The sequence below is a fragment of the Cherax quadricarinatus genome, chromosome 66 (assembly GCF_038502225.1).
Source record: "Cherax quadricarinatus isolate ZL_2023a chromosome 66, ASM3850222v1, whole genome shotgun sequence".
Classification (NCBI taxonomy): Eukaryota; Metazoa; Arthropoda; class Malacostraca; order Decapoda; family Parastacidae; genus Cherax; species Cherax quadricarinatus.
The window spans coordinates 23,807,438-23,823,834 of record NC_091357.1 but is presented as its reverse complement, the minus strand read 5'-3'; the positions used below and the strand labels follow the sequence as shown (position 1 = coordinate 23,823,834).

At 43.3% G+C, this 16,397-nt stretch overlaps 1 protein-coding gene and 1 long non-coding RNA gene across 2 annotated transcripts in view; one reads left to right on the top strand and one right to left on the bottom strand.

Moving 5' to 3' along the window:
* The window catches only part of LOC128703459 (uncharacterized), a 43,431-nt gene extending 41,744 nt beyond the window's left edge, over positions 1 to 1,687 (bottom strand). The window contains exon 1 of the long non-coding RNA XR_011393872.1: positions 899 to 1,687. This is a non-coding gene — a long non-coding RNA (uncharacterized lncRNA). The remainder of the gene's footprint in view (positions 1 to 898) is intronic.
* Positions 1,688 to 6,447: 4,760 nt separating this feature from the next.
* LOC138854677 (uncharacterized) lies at positions 6,448 to 8,295 on the top strand. Its single transcript, XM_070099291.1, has 2 exons — positions 6,448 to 7,685; positions 7,802 to 8,295. The coding sequence occupies exon 1, from the start codon at positions 6,647 to 6,649 to the stop codon at positions 7,667 to 7,669; it is 1,023 nt and encodes a 340-aa protein (XP_069955392.1). The 5' UTR covers positions 6,448 to 6,646; the 3' UTR covers positions 7,670 to 7,685; positions 7,802 to 8,295.
* The last annotated feature ends 8,102 nt before the right edge of the window (positions 8,296 to 16,397 follow it).

Here is a 16,397-nt window from a genome sequence, read left to right as displayed (position 1 = left end):
TGTTACTGGACTTGTGTGGGTTGCATCCTGGGTGTTAGTGGACTGGTGTGGGTTGCATCCTGGGTGTTAGTGGACTGGTGTGGGTCACATCCTGGGTGTTAGTGGACTGGTGTGGGTCACATCCTGGGTGTTAGTGGACTGGTGTGGGTCACATCCTGGGTGTTAGTGGACTGGTGTGGGTTGCATCCTGGGTGTTAGTGGACTGGTGTGGGTCGCATCCTGGGTGTTAGTGGACTGGTGTCGGTCACATCCTGGGTATTAGTGGACTGGTGTGGGTTGCATCCTGGGTGTTAGTGGACTGGTGTGGGTTGCATCCTGGGTGTTAGTGGACTGGTGTGGGTCACATCCTGGGTATTAGTGGACTGGTGTGGGTCGCATCCTGGGTTAGTGGAGTGGTGCGAGTCGCATCCTGGGTGTTAGTGGACCGGTGTGAGTCGCATCCTGGGTGTTAGTGGACTGGTGTGGGTTGCATCCTGTGTGTTAGTGAACTGGTGTGGGTCACATCCTGGGTGTTAGTGGACTGGTGAGAGTCACATCCTGGGTATTAGTGGACTGGTGTGGGTCACATGCTGGGTGTTAGTGGACTGGTGTGGGTCACATCCTGGGTGTTAGTGGACTGGTGTGGGTCGCATCCTGGGTGTTAGTGGACTGGTGTGGGTCACATCCTGGGTATTAGTGGACTGGTGTGGGTCACATCCTGGGTGTTAGTGGACTGGTGGGGGTCACATCCTGGGTGTTAGTGGACTGGTGTGGGTCACATCCTGGTACAAAACTGGCATAATTTGCGTTAAATGCTCAGCATAACAAGGGACTTTCTATATAATTGTATGTCATTAACATCACTCCTATTGCTAGACATAATGAGGGTAAATTCCTGGGCCAGCACCTTGACACCAACCTGAAATTCAGCCCTCATATCCAATAAATAACAAAAGTATCCAAAACAGCTCGGACAAACAGTTTCGTACTACCCGAGGGTTCACTTAGTGCCGTCCTGGTGAACATATACATGGAATTTCTTGGAGCCTAACGTTTTTCCATTATTACTCCCTCTTCTGTCACCTGCCTCAGTTATGTTGACGACATTCTCATCATAACTCCCAGATGCTTCAACGTTTAAGCTCTCCAACACAAGCTCAACGAGGTCGAGTTTTCTATCCAGTTCACACTGGATTGTGTCTAGTGATTTTTTCCGAACTTAAGGCCTCTTCCAGAGGCATCTCCATCGAATACACCCTATAGTCTCATCATGTCATCGTCATCTAAGAGAAACAGAACACAATTTTTCCCCGGGTGGTGATGAGTCCATAATAATATGCTGGTATTTGAACTGGCCTCTTGCTCTCGACGTGCGGTTTGGGTTGAAATGAACACGATAAGATAAGATAAGATAAGATTTCGTTCGGATTTTTAACCCCGGAGGATTAGCCACCCAGGATAACCCAAGAAAGTCAGTGCGTCATCGAGGACTGTCTAACTTATTTCCATTGGGGTCCTTAATCTTGTCCCCCAGGATGCGACCCACACCAGTCGACTAACACCCAGGTACCTATTTGCTGCTAGGTGAACAGGACAGCAGGTGTAAGGAAACGTGTCGAAATGTTTCCACCCGCCGGGAATCGAACCCGGGCCCTCCGTGTGTGAAGCGGGAGCTTTAGCCACCAGGCCCATAATATGGGTCCATAATATGCCGACAAAGGTGCCGCAAGCATCTCTGTCGAAAACACACCATAGTCTCATGGTGTCATTGCCGTCTAAGAGAAACGGACACGCGCCCCTTATTCCCTGGTGACTATTTGCCCATAGTAATATGTCGACATTTGAGTTGGCCTCTTGGACTCGTCGGGTCGTTTGGGTTGAAACGAACATTGCGAATGATGTATAAAGCTGTAAAATAACCGCTGGACTTCTGTTGCTTATTCATTTATAACGGCTCAAAACATACTCAACCCCTGCCAGTTTGGATTCAGGAAAAATAAAAGCACTAATGATGCAATCATAAAAATGCTAGATCTGCTTTACACAGCATTGGAAAATAAGGAATATCCACTAGGAATTTTTATTGACCTAAGAAAAGCTTTTGACACAGTAAACCACCAAATCCTACTCCACAAACTTGACCACTATGGTATAAGAGGCCATGCGCTTGCTTATTTCAAATCTTACATTACTAATAGGTATCAGTACGTCACCATTAAAGACACAGCATCAGCAACACGGCCACTTGATACTGGAGTTCCGCAGGGAAGTGTCCTTGGTCCCCTGCTCTTCCTCATATCCAAATTAATCCAGGACCTCAAACTATTGTGCAGAGGCAAAACAGACAGATAAATGACGGCAATAATGACGGTCTAGTAGCTAGGGATGATAACCTTAACTCCATATGTAATGCATACATAGGTCAATGTGAGACAATACAGCCATTATTATCTCAAACACTACCAAACAGATGCATACACTGTACTAAAGTACGCATGAAAAACAGAAAAGGCACCTTATGTAAAATGTGTAAGGGGTGGGTGCATGATGGATGTATGTACAATTATAGCAACGGTGCCAGAATTCATTTTGTGTGTAACAAATGCACTTTGGCACAGTTACCCTTTAGCAGTGATGACATTGATTTACCTAATTTTAATACAAATGACCCATTGCCATATATTGATGATTATGATTGTTTTATGAAAACAGGCCTTCACTTTATTCATGTCAATGCAAGATCACTTCTTCCTAAATTGGCAGAGATTAGGATTCTAGCTAACAAAATTAGGGCGGCAGTTATAACCATCTCTGAATCTTGGTTGGATGATACGGTGACTGACGACGAGGTCAAAATAGAAGGTTACAATATAAAACGCTTAGATAGGAACAGAAAGGGCGGTGGAGTATGTGCCTACATTAGAAATGACTTAGCATACAACCCAAGACCTGATTTAAATAACAATAAACTGGAGATTCTATGGTTTGAAGTGCTGCTTCCCAAGACCAAACCCATCTTAGTAGGAACTAGTTACCGCCCTCCTACCCAGGACCAGTTCTTAGAAGACTTTTCCAGAGTCTTGTCCGGAGTTGAAAGCAATTGCGAAACAATAATACTGGGCGACTTCAATATCTGTTTTCAGCAACAGAATAACGGGCTATGCAAAAGGTATAAGCAAATTCTAGGATTAAATAGCTACACCCAACTAATTAATAAACCAACCCGGATCACACAGTTCTCAGCCACCCTAATTGACCACATACTTTGCAACCGCGCTGAGAACATTAGTCAGTCAGGCGTCATTACCACAGGTCTTAGTGATCATTTCATCATTTACTGCACCAGGAAAATCACTAGGGATAGGATAGGCCTACACAGGACAATAAAAATGAGGTCAACTAGAAACTACAGTAAAGAAACACTGGTAAATAGGCTACACAATTGTGACTGGACAGAGATAACAAGTTGCACGGACGTAAACGATGCCTGGGAAAAATTCAAAACAATGTTCACTACCATTCTTAATAATATTGCACCAGTTAAAGAGGTTAGGATTAAACGAAGAACTGAACCCTGGATGACTACTGAGATATTAGATAATATGAAATTCAGAGACCAGCTGCTAAAAAGATTTAAAGCAAACAGACAGGATATTGCAGCACTAAATGAATTCCAAAGGGTGAGGAACAGAGTACAGAGGCTTATAAAAGGAGCAAAGGCAAAGCACTATTGCTCAAAAATTGAAGAATATAAGCATAACCCCAGAAAGCTCTGGCAACAACTAAAACAGTTGGGATATAGCCATAAGCCAGTAGATAGGTCTAACATAGTACTCACTATCGATAATGAGGTATGCCACGAAACATCTAAGGTGGCAAATTGCTTTAATTCCTACTACACATCTGTTGCATCAACACTAGTAAGTAAACTACCAGCTGCATCAAATACCTTTAACACAGACTCTGATAAGTTTCAAACATACTATACCAATAAAGGGGTAACCCCAAACAGTTGTCAACTAGTAAGTGTATCTCATGACTTCATTCAAAAAGAACTAAGCAGGTTAAACCCAACTAAGAGCACAGGCCCTGATAACATCCCATCTAAGTTCCTAAAAGATGGTGCTTTTGAACTGTCAATCCCTATTGCTCACATAATAAATCTATCAATCACCACTAATACCGTACCGGAGGGGTTCAAGGAGGCCAGAGTTACTCCTATCTTCAAGGAAAATAATAGGTCTGATGTAAGTAACTATAGACCTGTTAGTATACTCAGTATAATATCTAAAATTCTGGAGAGGGCGGTGTATTCTCAAGTAGTTAAGTACCTTAATGACAACAGCATTCTCCATAGCTATCAATCGGGCTTTAGAAGATCCTACTTAACCGATACCTCCCTTATTAATCTGATGGATTACCTGAGAACTGAAATGTCAAAAGGGAACCTCATAGGTATGGTAACCTTAGACCTGCAAAAGGCCTTCGATACTGTCAACCACAATATATTATGTAATAAACTTCAATCTATCGGTATAGGTTCTGTAGACTGGTTTAAGTCCTACCTTAGCAACAGGAGACAAATAGTCAAAATCAACAAAACGGAATCAGAACCCCTGCCGATAACATGTGGAGTTCCCCAAGGTAGTATTCTGGGTCCCTTACTATTCTTATGTTATGTCAATGATATGCCTATCAGTGTCAAGTGCAAACTCCTACTGTATGCAGATGACAGTGCTCTGTTAGTGACAGGTAAAGACCCACAAGATATTGCTAATGTTTTAACACTGGAACTGGAGTCCTGCAGCAAATGGTTAGTAGACAACAAACTATCATTACACCTAGGGAAAACTGAAGCCATTCTCTTTGGAACGAAACATAAACTGAGAAGGGTAAATAATTTTAATGTTCAGTGTAATGGGGAGTCCATCACTTTGGTTTCATCAGTTAAATATCTGGGAATCCCCTTTGACCCATGCATGTCAGGAGAATTGATAGGGAACAGTGTAGTAAAGAAAGCGAATGCCAGGCTGAAGTTCCTGTATAGACAAGCACAGTGTCTACCTACTGAGGCTCGCAGGACCCTATGTCTAGCCCTTATACAATGCCATATGGATTACGCTTGCTCTTCTTGGTACTCTGCCTTGACAAAAAAACTGAAAGATAGACTGCAAATCACCCAGAACAAAATCGTAAGATTCATCCTGGGGCTGGGACCAAGAGAACATGTAGGCCAGGATGAATTACAGCAGTTGGATATGCTGAATGTTGAAGACAGAGTAAAACAACTGAAGCTAAATCATGTTTATAAAATTGCTCACAAACAGTGTCCAGAATATCTTGCTGTCAATTTTGTCAAGGTTGGGAACCGCAGCAATCATAGTACTAGGGGGAGAGAGCACAACTTTGTAGTACCCACAGTCAGTGGCCAGGCTTCAAACACCTTTTATTGTACGGCAATAAAGAAATGGAACAGACTACCCACAAATGTCAAGGCCAGTCATAGCTTGAACCAGTTCAAGAAGACTGCCAAAAAGTGTCTGATGAATGAAGCAACAGAAAGGGAGGGGAATGATTTTCTATTTTTTAGCTAAAATACGTGTAAATTTTACCTTATCCCTAGTAATGACCCTCGTATTGTAGATAGTCGTAATGACCCTCGGGTAGTAGATAGTCTTAATGACCCTCGTATTGTAGATAGTCTTAATGACCCTCGTGTAGTAGATAGTCTTTTTAGTATGATAATAAGATGTTATCTTCATTATAGAATAATAAGAAAATATTATAACCTTTATATTATAATAATAAGGTAAAAGGACCCCAATGGAAATAAGTCACTCTGTCTGACTTTTTTGGGTTATCCTAGGTTCTCTACACATATGCTGCTATGTATGATAATTCTATGTAACTGTATTGTGTATACCTGAATAAATTTACTTACTTACTTACTTACAAACGTATCCCAACACCTGAAACCCATTCTCTTTGCTGATGACACGACTTATGTCATCTCTCACCCTAATCTTGCCACCCTCATTTGCGACCTAGCTGCCAGGGAGTGTGGACGTGTGGCCCGGTGGCCTGGTGGCTAAAGCTCCCGCTTCACACACGGAGGGCCCGGGTTCGATTCCCGGCGGGTGGAAACATTCGACACGTTTCCTTACACCTATTGTCCTGTTCACCTAGCAGCAAATAGGTACCTGGGTGTTAGTCGACTGGTGTGGGTCGCATCCTGGGGGACAAGATTAAGGACCCCAATGGAAATAAGTTAGACAGTCCTCGATGACGCACTGACTTTCTTGGGTTATCCTGGGTGGCTAACCCTCCGGGGTTAAAAATCCGAACGAAATCTTATCTTATCTCATACCTCTCTGCTGACAGTCTAGCAAGCTATCCGGTGACGTCATGGTATTCAGCGTGAGGAGGCGGGTGAATACCGTTGGTATACAACTTGTTCGGGGGGGCGATTACGCCTGAGAATGAACAAGTTTTGCTACCTAAGATTATCCGTGACACTTATGGTATTGCGGACAAGGATTTGTACGGTGTGGCATTAAATGGCGCATACCGGATATTTGTAAAACTACTCTACGAGCCAGTGTACGAGCAGCTGGTTGAGCAGTTCCAAGATCTCTGCGTAGATGTGTCCCCTGACGTGCATGTGCGTATGGTGGATGTCTCTCGACAATATACGTGGGTGAAACTGCGCAATGTGCCCTTCGAGGCCGATGCAACAGATCTCCGCAGTGTTTTCAGAAGATACGGAGTGATACACATGGCTAAACAAGGCATGCGGGTGGCTGGGGCGTATGTTGGTCTCCCAGACGGTTCCTTTACCCTCAAGATGTCTCTACGCCAGGCCATACCATCGTATGTGTACCTTGATGACTTCCGCACACAGGTCATGGTGTCTTATGCTGGTCAACGACGGACGTGTCGCCTCTGCGGTGAATATGATCATATGGCAGCAGAGTGTGGGCAGCGCGGGCAGGCCAGAAGGCCGGCCGGTGGATCAACGAATGACGATGGGCAGGAGGCTCCCATACGTGGACGAAAAGGAGATGGTGGCCGCGGTCGGCTTTGGAGTGAGGAGATTGAGGAGCCAGTGGTGGTGTCGAATCTGGAGCTGTCGTCTCTCGAGTCGCCTGCATCGCCGGTGGTACAGCAGGCTTCCGGGGAAGACCAGGTGACGGTGGAAGTGGAGGACTTGGATGCGACAATAGCGTCTGTTTTGCATACCATGTTCTCATCTACGGATGTGGTCTCCCCGGCTGTGACGACGGCCAGTCCGGAGATCGTGTCTGTGGCGGTCGAGCAGCAGCAGAAGGAGGTTGTTGGTGCTGGTGGGGCTGGCGGGGACGTGGTGACCCCTCGTCAGAAGGCAGAGACGAAGGTGGTGGTGGAGGTACATCGTGTGGACGATCCGGTCACAAACATGGAGGAGGATGCTGGGACGAGGAAGAGGGCTGCAGCATTGTCGGACTCTGACGACGTCCTGACGCCGGCTCAACGAACAGGGAAGAAAGCATCGGTAGATGGGGAGGGGCGGTGTGCTAGTGGAGGTGAGCAGCGACAGCAGGTGGTGCCAGGTGGCACGGGTGTCGTGCGTGGAGAGCATGGCAAACGTGGCCCCCAGGGCCCAAGTGGGCATGCAAAAGTACAAGTGGGGCAGCGAGGGAGGAAACCTTAGCCAGGTGTGAGGGGGGGTTTAGACAGGGGCGGGAATAGTCGTGGGAGGTGTGATGAGGTCTGCTGCTTGATGGCAGCGACGGTTAATGGCGTGTGTGTCTGGGGGCACCAGATAGCGTGCTCCTTGAGAGAGGGGCATGTGCCCAGTGTTAGGATGAAAGTGGCTTGATATGTGCTGTTCAGATGTGTCTGCAAATTGTGGAATGTGAGTAGTGTTAGGTTCTGGTTAGAGGTGTTGCTGCCTGCGCCTGTGCGCGCCTAATGTACGCTGGTGCGGTTGAGGTGGCATGTGCTGTTGCTGTGTGTATGAATCTTGGACTATATGTTGTATGATAGTGGGTGGGGTCTGTATGGTGGAGATTTGTGGAGCATTCTTATGTTCTATGTCAAGTATTAGGTATGTATTTTATACCTATGCATACAGAATGTATAAAAACACTGGTAGTGTTACTTGTGCAGGACCTGCTGTTATGAGGCCTCTTGTTTGCACAAGGACAGACCCTTTGTAATTACTTGAGGATATTTGTGAAATGGGTGTATATACATGTACTGTATCAATGTGTTACGATGTTGTATTCTTTTTCTTTACTGTATAATTTGTATGTTTGGTTGTGAATAGGTTTGGGTGGGACATGCAAGGAGGGGGGGTTGAGGCTTCAAACACGTTGTGTTGGTGATAATTTTTAGGGTAGGTGTCTTTCCTGTAGTGAAATACTTGTGTGCTACATGCCTTTTATGTTGTAGCAATGTAATGTTTGTTGTGATATATATATATATCATGTAATTCTGTTGAGTAGCTTCAACAGGTTTGGGTTAAGTGATAGGATGAGGGAGCAGGGAGGGGGGGGGGTGTACCCACACGGAGTTGTAAGTGTGGTGTGTAATATTAGCTGTAGGGAGGATTGTGTTAATTTATAGACTTAAATGAGTTTTACATATATTTTTGTAATGTCATGTTTTAAATAAAATATAAAAAAAAAAAAAAATCTTGCCACCCTCAACACCATTGTGAATGAGGAGCTGATTAAAATATCGACTTGGATGACAGCCAATAAACTTACGCTTAACACTGACAAAACTTACTATATTATGTTTGGTAGCAGAGCAGGAGATGCACAAATTAACATTAAGATTGACAACACTCTAATTACCAGAAATAATGGGGGAAAATTCTAGGCTTATACCTTGACAACAACCTGAATTTCAGCACCCATATCCAGCATATAGCCAAAAAAGTATCCAAAACGGTTGGGATCCTCTCCAAGATACGATACTACGTGCCGCAAAATGCCCTTCTCACACTATACCACTCATTTATTTATCCATACCTCACCTATGCTATTTGTGCTTGGGGATCAACTGCAGCAACACACCTAAAGCCAACAATAACCCAACAAAAAGCTGCAGTAAGAATAATCACTAAATCCCATCCCTGGCAGCACACTCCCCCACTCTTCAAAGATCTAAACTTAATCCCAGTTCAGTACATCCACACTTACTACTGTGCAATCTATATCTACAGGGCCTTAAACTCTAATATCAACCTTGACCTAAAACGCTTTCTTGATAGTTGTGACAGAACCCACAGGCATAACACCAGACACAAACATCTCTACGACATTCCCCGTGTCCGACTAAACCTTTACAAAAATTCAATGTATGTCAAAGGCCCTAAAATCTGGAATACCCTACCTGAGAACTCTAGAACTGCAGACACATTCATCACCTTCAAAACTACCATTAGAAAACATCTTATCTCCCTGATACACCCCGTCAACTAACTACACGAATACCACCTGGTGGTTCACACTTACACTCGCTCACTCATTTGACCATAAACAGAAATATTAATCTCAGTCTTAAAATAATGAATCCTGTGATACTCCAATACTGAAACTATATACTGTGCCAAAACAAAAGCATTCACATTGCTAAACTCATAAACTAGTATTTAGTCACTTAGCCATAATACCAACTTACCTCATAATTTGTAATATTTTACAATTAAGAATAAAACTAAGTATGCCCGAAATGCCTAGCCATGCTAAGCGTTCTAGTGGTACACTCTGTAATCACAATTTTACTACATGTAAACCAAACAATAACCAAATTTCTGTAAACTCAGCATTGTAATCCTTATAGAGAATAAACTTTGAACTTTGAATTTGAATAAATCTCAGTAATCTGTTTGCTTTGTTACGTACATAATTGGTCCAGGGACTGGACTCCAAAGTTTTGATAACTTGCTCAGCTATCAAAACTTTGGAGTCCAGTCCCTGGACCAATTATGTACCTCTGTAATCTTTTGACTACCGCCCACAGGATGGGTATGGGGTGCATAATAAACATATTAAACTAAAACTTTGTTACGTACGCTTAGGCATTGCTGTCTTGGTTTAAGGTTGCTTGCCCGGTGGCCTGGTGGCTAAAGCTCCCGCTTCACACACGGAGGGCCCGGGTTCGATTCCCGGCGGGTGGAAACATTTCGACACGTTTCCTTACACCTGTTGTCCTGTTCACCTAGCAGCAAATAGGTACCTGGGTGTTAGTCGACTGGTGTGGATCGCATCCTGGGGGGCAAGATTAAGGACCCCAATGGAAATAAGATAGACAGTCCTCGATGACGCACTGACTTTCTTAAGTAAGTTTATTCAGGTATACACAAATACAGTTACATAGAATTATCATACATAGCAGCATATGTGTAGAGAACCTAGGATAACCCAAAAAAGTCAGAGTGACTTATTTCCATTGGGGTCCTTGGGTTATCCTGGGTGGCTAACCCTCCAGGGTTAAAAATCCGAACGAAATCTTATCTTAACTCCCAAATCCTTTTCGCAATCTGTGTGGCTAAGTTCTACGTTATTTAACTGATAAGTACTAGGGTTATGGGCACTCCCGAGCTTCAGAACCTTGCATTTATCTACACTGAACTGCATCTGGCACTTTTCTGACCACGAACTGAGTTTGTCTAAATCCTCCTTTAGTTCCGTGACATCAAAGTTTGAATCAATTATCCTACTTATCTGTGTGTCATCGGCGAATTTGCTCATATCACTAATAATTCCCTCATCAAGGTCATTGAAATATATTATAAACAACAACGGGCCCAAGACTGATCCCTGTGGAATGCCACTTGTTACAAGCAAGGCAAACGGAAACCAAGCCTGTGCACATACTATGCACTTGGTATCTGCAGGCATGGGAAATCTGGAAAAACAGATGGGACGTGCAACTTTGACCACCATAGAAAATGCCGTGCCCATGTGACAACAGGAAAATGCAAACTCCCTTCCTGTAAGCATTTTCACCCTGAAATGTGTCCCTCTTCAGTACAGGAAAGACTGTACTATAACTTAAATTGCCAGGCACACCATCTAAAGGGGACACAAAGATACAAAACATCCAGGCCATGTGAAAACCTGGGTAGCCAGAGCCACTCAAGAGGGAGAGGTTTTTTAGTGCCATGAAGGAAAAAAAAACTGGCAGGAAATGGCAGAAATCGTACGCCAAATCCAGTCATTTCTGGAGTGGAACCACAGTCGATGGCCTCCACTCCAAACCAACAGATACAGGTACTAGTGCCGGAAAAAAAGTCCCCCCAGTACCACCAATCCGATGGCATTCTTCTTTGCAAATATACAGGGTCTAAAGCCAGCAATGAACAACAAAATACCTTTCATCCGTGGACTGCTTCCAGAGGCAAATGCAATGTTCGCGGCTTTCATAGAGACCCACATAAAGGATCACTTTGACAACGAAATATGGATCGTGATATTGCATAATTTATCATCAATTGTTTGCAATCCTAATGGCGCTAAAGCTAACCTATGACACTGAGCTTGACTCTATCATCATTACTGATTCTATGTCATCATTGAAGGCTCTTGACTCATATAATGACTCCAACAACATGCTCATTGGAGAAGTCAGGTATAGATACTCAAAAATTAGGGACAAAGGAATTAATGTACAATTGCTATGGATCCCATCACACATTGGATTACTCCTTCATGATAAAGTTGATATGTTAGCCAAGAAGAGTACCCAGAAGGAGAATGTAGAATATAACTTTGGTATAACTGTCTCTAGCATTAGGAATAATAGTAGGAGAGAAGTAAATAATGAAAATGATAGTTAAAGGAATGCCGTTAGAAGCCTGAGTAGATCTATAACCCACTGATAACATGAACGTAGATAAGTATGTTTATGGAGCACTTGCAAGGTGAACAGACTGACTGATGTTGTAGTGACCAGGCTTAGGCTTGGTTACAAGTACTTCTGGCAGTTTGGGAGACACACAGATGATGATCAAACTAAATGTAAATTATGTGATCAGGCATATGGTCACTCTCTTGAACACTATGTGCTTAATTGTCCACTTATTGAGGAATACAGAGACAGACAGTATAATAACCTATGTGACATGTCAAGATATCTTATTAATGAAAATAAGATACCAGATATACTAAGCAAATTTCCTAAATTTGCTTGTAACAGATAAGTGAACTATAGATATGTAGATATAAATCCATATGTATTCCTGTTAACCCTTTGGGGCCTAGTTCCTAGGCCTTTTGTGTATTCATATGCTCTCGCGCTACCGTCCACAGGGTGGATATGGGGTGCACAATAAACTAGCCACTTCGGTGGCAAAATCTAAAAAAATGAGTTATTGTTTGATCAGAGGAAGGGGAGTAGCTTCAATTCCTCGCATTAACCCCCCCCCCCCCAGAAAATTAAGACCAAATGGTGGTGGGGACCAGGAGCTGCAGCTCAACTCTGGTGATGTACTGATAAACACGTCAACAGACAATACTTAAATTATTTAGGTGTATTAAGAGGCTGAGGAAGCGGTAAAGCCGGCGGGGCGGCAGGAGGAGGAGCAACACGTCCTTCCTGTATGACCATTGAAGGTTAACTGACCTTTAAGTGACCTTAAGGATGGTCACTGTCCTGACCTTCACTATAACACCATCACTGATAATCTGACTAACTCTCACTACCACCACTAGATGGCACTACTACACCGTCATTGTCAGTACTACTCGTGGTGGAGCGCTCAACCCGTGGGGGTCATGCACCACCTGGGAAGATAAGTTCACTCCCAGGTGGCATAGATCACATTCCTTGGATCAAGAGACCCTCACCACCACCTTCAAGGAACCTCTCTCCAGGCCACCACTCTCACCGCCAGAGTACTGGAGTTTACCTGGAGAGTTCCGGGGGTCAACGCCCCCGCGGCCCGGTCTGTGACCAGGCCTCCTGGTGGATCAGAGCCTGATCAACCAGGCTGTTACTGCTGGCTGCACGCAAACCAACGTACGAGCCACAGCCCGGCTGATCAGGAACCGACTTTAGGTGCTTGTCCAGTGCCAGCTTGAAGACTGCCAGGGGTCTGTTGGTAATCCCCCTTATGTATGCTGGGAGGCAGTTGAACAGTCTCGGGCCCCTGACACTTATTGTATGGTCTCTTAACGTGCTAGTGACACGTAGTGGTACTATTTTCCCACTAGTACCCTGGTACTAGTGGTACTATCAAAACTTTGTGGCCCAGTCCCTGGTCCCATTATGCACCTATGTAATGTTAAGGTACAGTGCCTGGACCCATTATGTACCTCTGTAATGTTAAGGTACAGTGCCTGAACCCATTATGTACCTCTGTAATGTTGAGGTACAGTCCCTGGACCCATTATGTACCTCTGTAATCTTTTTGACTACCGCCCACAGGACGGGTATGGCGTGAATAATAAAAATATTAAACTCAGCTAAAGCTTAGGCAGCTATGGCAATGTCCATAAAGGTTACCTTGAGCATAGATAGATGACTTGAGAGACAGGTTTGCCCAAACTAGGTGACTTTTTTAATTTTTCGTCCGATTTTGTTTCTTTCTGGTGTACGTTTAGTAACATTTTTGTACTAATATATGATAAAGTTTCAGTAAGATCGGCCAACAAACAAATGAGGGAAAAAATATTTGCTGAGTATACACAAATAACCCATACATAGAAGAGTAAGTAAGTAAGTAAGTAAGTTTATTCAGGTATACACAAATACAGTTACATAGAATTATCATACATAGCAGCATATGTGTAGAGAACCTAGGATAACCCAAAAAAGTCAGACAGAGTGACTTATTTCCATTGGGGTCCTTCAATGTGCGGGCTATTTGTGTATTCCAGTCACGGTATTGTCTTTTTTTTTTTTTTTTGTTATTTACTGAGTATGGCACTTGGCACCACTAAACTTTGTAGTGGTACCGCAGACACTCCCGGCTGATAGAACAAGCCTTACTCGAATATCCAATGTAATACTATAATGTAATATACCTTGTCTTTATGCCCCCCCCCCCAAAAAAAAATACATTTGGTACGTTTTTGACATTCACTAAAATATCTGCCTTTCCCTCCCCTTCCCCCACAAAATAAAAAATATTTGATATTCCAAATGTCTGTACATTGGATATTCAATCACTCTTTGTTTTATATTGTCTGTGAAAATCATTTCAGTATAATCAATAATAATAGTGTATCGTCAAAAACTAGGCCAAAATCTTACTTTCAAGATGTTCGGGTAAACGCGCTCACACCTGATTACATAAAAAAAAATCACAACAATCGCACGACTTTTGGCTGTTTCTATGCAATATAAGTGATTTCATATTGTTTCCCGTTTATTATACCGTTTTTTTTTAGTACGAGACCAGGGTAAGAGAAAAAAACCTTTCTCTTATAGTCAAGTACTTAAGTAAATCATTGACCGCGGATCAACACTCTCAATCAAGCAATCAATCAAGTTTATTATCTACAAAGATTACAATGTGGGGTTTACATATTATAGGAAATTGTGTGGTTTACAATTATAAAATAGTAATTATAGAGAGGGCGGCCACTATCACACCTAGCATGACTAGGCATTTCGGGCAGACTAAGATTAATTCAAAACTCTATATTGGTACAGATTATGGTTTAGTTAGTTTAATATGTTTATTATGCACCCCATACCCATCCTGTGGGCGGTAGTCAAAAGATTACAGAGGTACATAATGGGTCCAGGGACTGGGCCTCAAAGTTTTGATGGCTGAGCAAGTTACAGAAGTCCCAACTTGTGCTCATTCTGAGCCTACTCTTATTATTGGCGATTACAATGCAAGACACAAAAGCATTGGAAACTCACAGTTTGGTAATCGTAATGGCAATCAATTGTTGTCACTCTTAAAAAGTCATGATAATATCCAAATTGTAGGTGACCTTGAACCCACACATATCTATGGAGGCGTCCTTGATTTGTGCCTGGGCTTCAACATTACTTCTGCCAGCTGTGAGTCTTCCATTGTAACAGATATAGCGTCTGATCATTTCCCTAGGCTAACCTCACTAGATATTGGTAATACTATCCTTCCTGGTGGGATATTCAAACGGAAACGTTTTAATGTTCCCACTGATCAGCATGATGACTTTGTTGCACATGTGACTGACTGGTATAATTCCTATGAGTGTTCATCTGTAGAGACCTTTAACAATGACCTTGTGAGCAGTATTCAGAACTACTTAGAGCCACCACTGCAACCTCTTGGTACTCTAAACCCAACAAACTTCCATAATAATCATACCTCCTTCAAAAACCATACTTATTACAATGATTCTAAACTTCGTACACTGAAACGTACTGCTCGCAGACTAGGCCTAGCCTATAGAAAACATCGTACCCCTGGAATGCTGAGGCTCTTCCAAACTGCCCTTGCTGCTGCCAGAGAGCGTATGACAGAGCTGCGGCAAACAGACTGGGAAAAATTTGTCAACGGTCTTAATGCTCACACCCCACTTAGCCGGGCATGGAGGGACATAAATAGAATTAAGGGTAACAGAACTGGGCTGATCGCGCACCCTCATCCCTTGCATAGGGCGAATGAGTTAGTCAGTGCTTGGGCTGCTACATCTAGCTATGACAATCTTCCCAGTACCACACAGGCAAAATTAAATGACAAATGTGATGCAAGGGAGAGACTTGTTTGCTTTATGCTCGGCAAGGCAGATGACTGCAACATTCCTTTCACTAATTATGAACTTGATGCAGCACTAACTAAGGGCAACTCCACGTCGCCTGGTGAGGATGGTATTACTTACAACATACTCAGATTGCTGTGTTGAGTACCAGGTAATCCATTACTTGAATTATATAACATGAGCTATGTAACTGGGGAGCTCCCTCAATCTTGGACCAACAGCCTCATCATTCCAATTCCTAAGCCCAATCAACAAAATGCATTTCGCCCAATATCTCTTACTAGCTGCTTGTGTAAAACATTTGAGAGAATGATTCTTAATCGTCTCATGTACAGAATCAAACAATTTTTGTCTCCCCGGTTACATGCTTTCATGCATGGAAGGAGCGTGCATCATTGCATAGCCACCTTTCTCACCCTGCACACTGACAGCTCATACACTACCTTCCTTGACCTTAAATCCGCTTTCGATGTAGCCAACCGACATGTAATCATTAGTGAACTTGCCAGAATGGATGTTGGAGGATGGCTTCTCCGCTGGATTAAAGGTTACCTGTCCAACAGAAAATCGTCTGTGTTGTTTAGGGACATAGAAGTGTAACTAAAGACTTTGAATTAGGAACCCCACAGGGAGGTGTGCTCAGTCCCACACTGTTCAATATTCTAATTAATGCATTACTTAATGCTATGCCTAGTCAGCCCCATCATTATGTGATTAGTTTTG

Coding starts and splice junctions, on each gene's coding strand:
- LOC138854677 (XM_070099291.1), top strand. CDS start 6,647: ATGGTGGATGTCTCTCGACAATATACGTGGGTGAAACTGCGCAATGTG.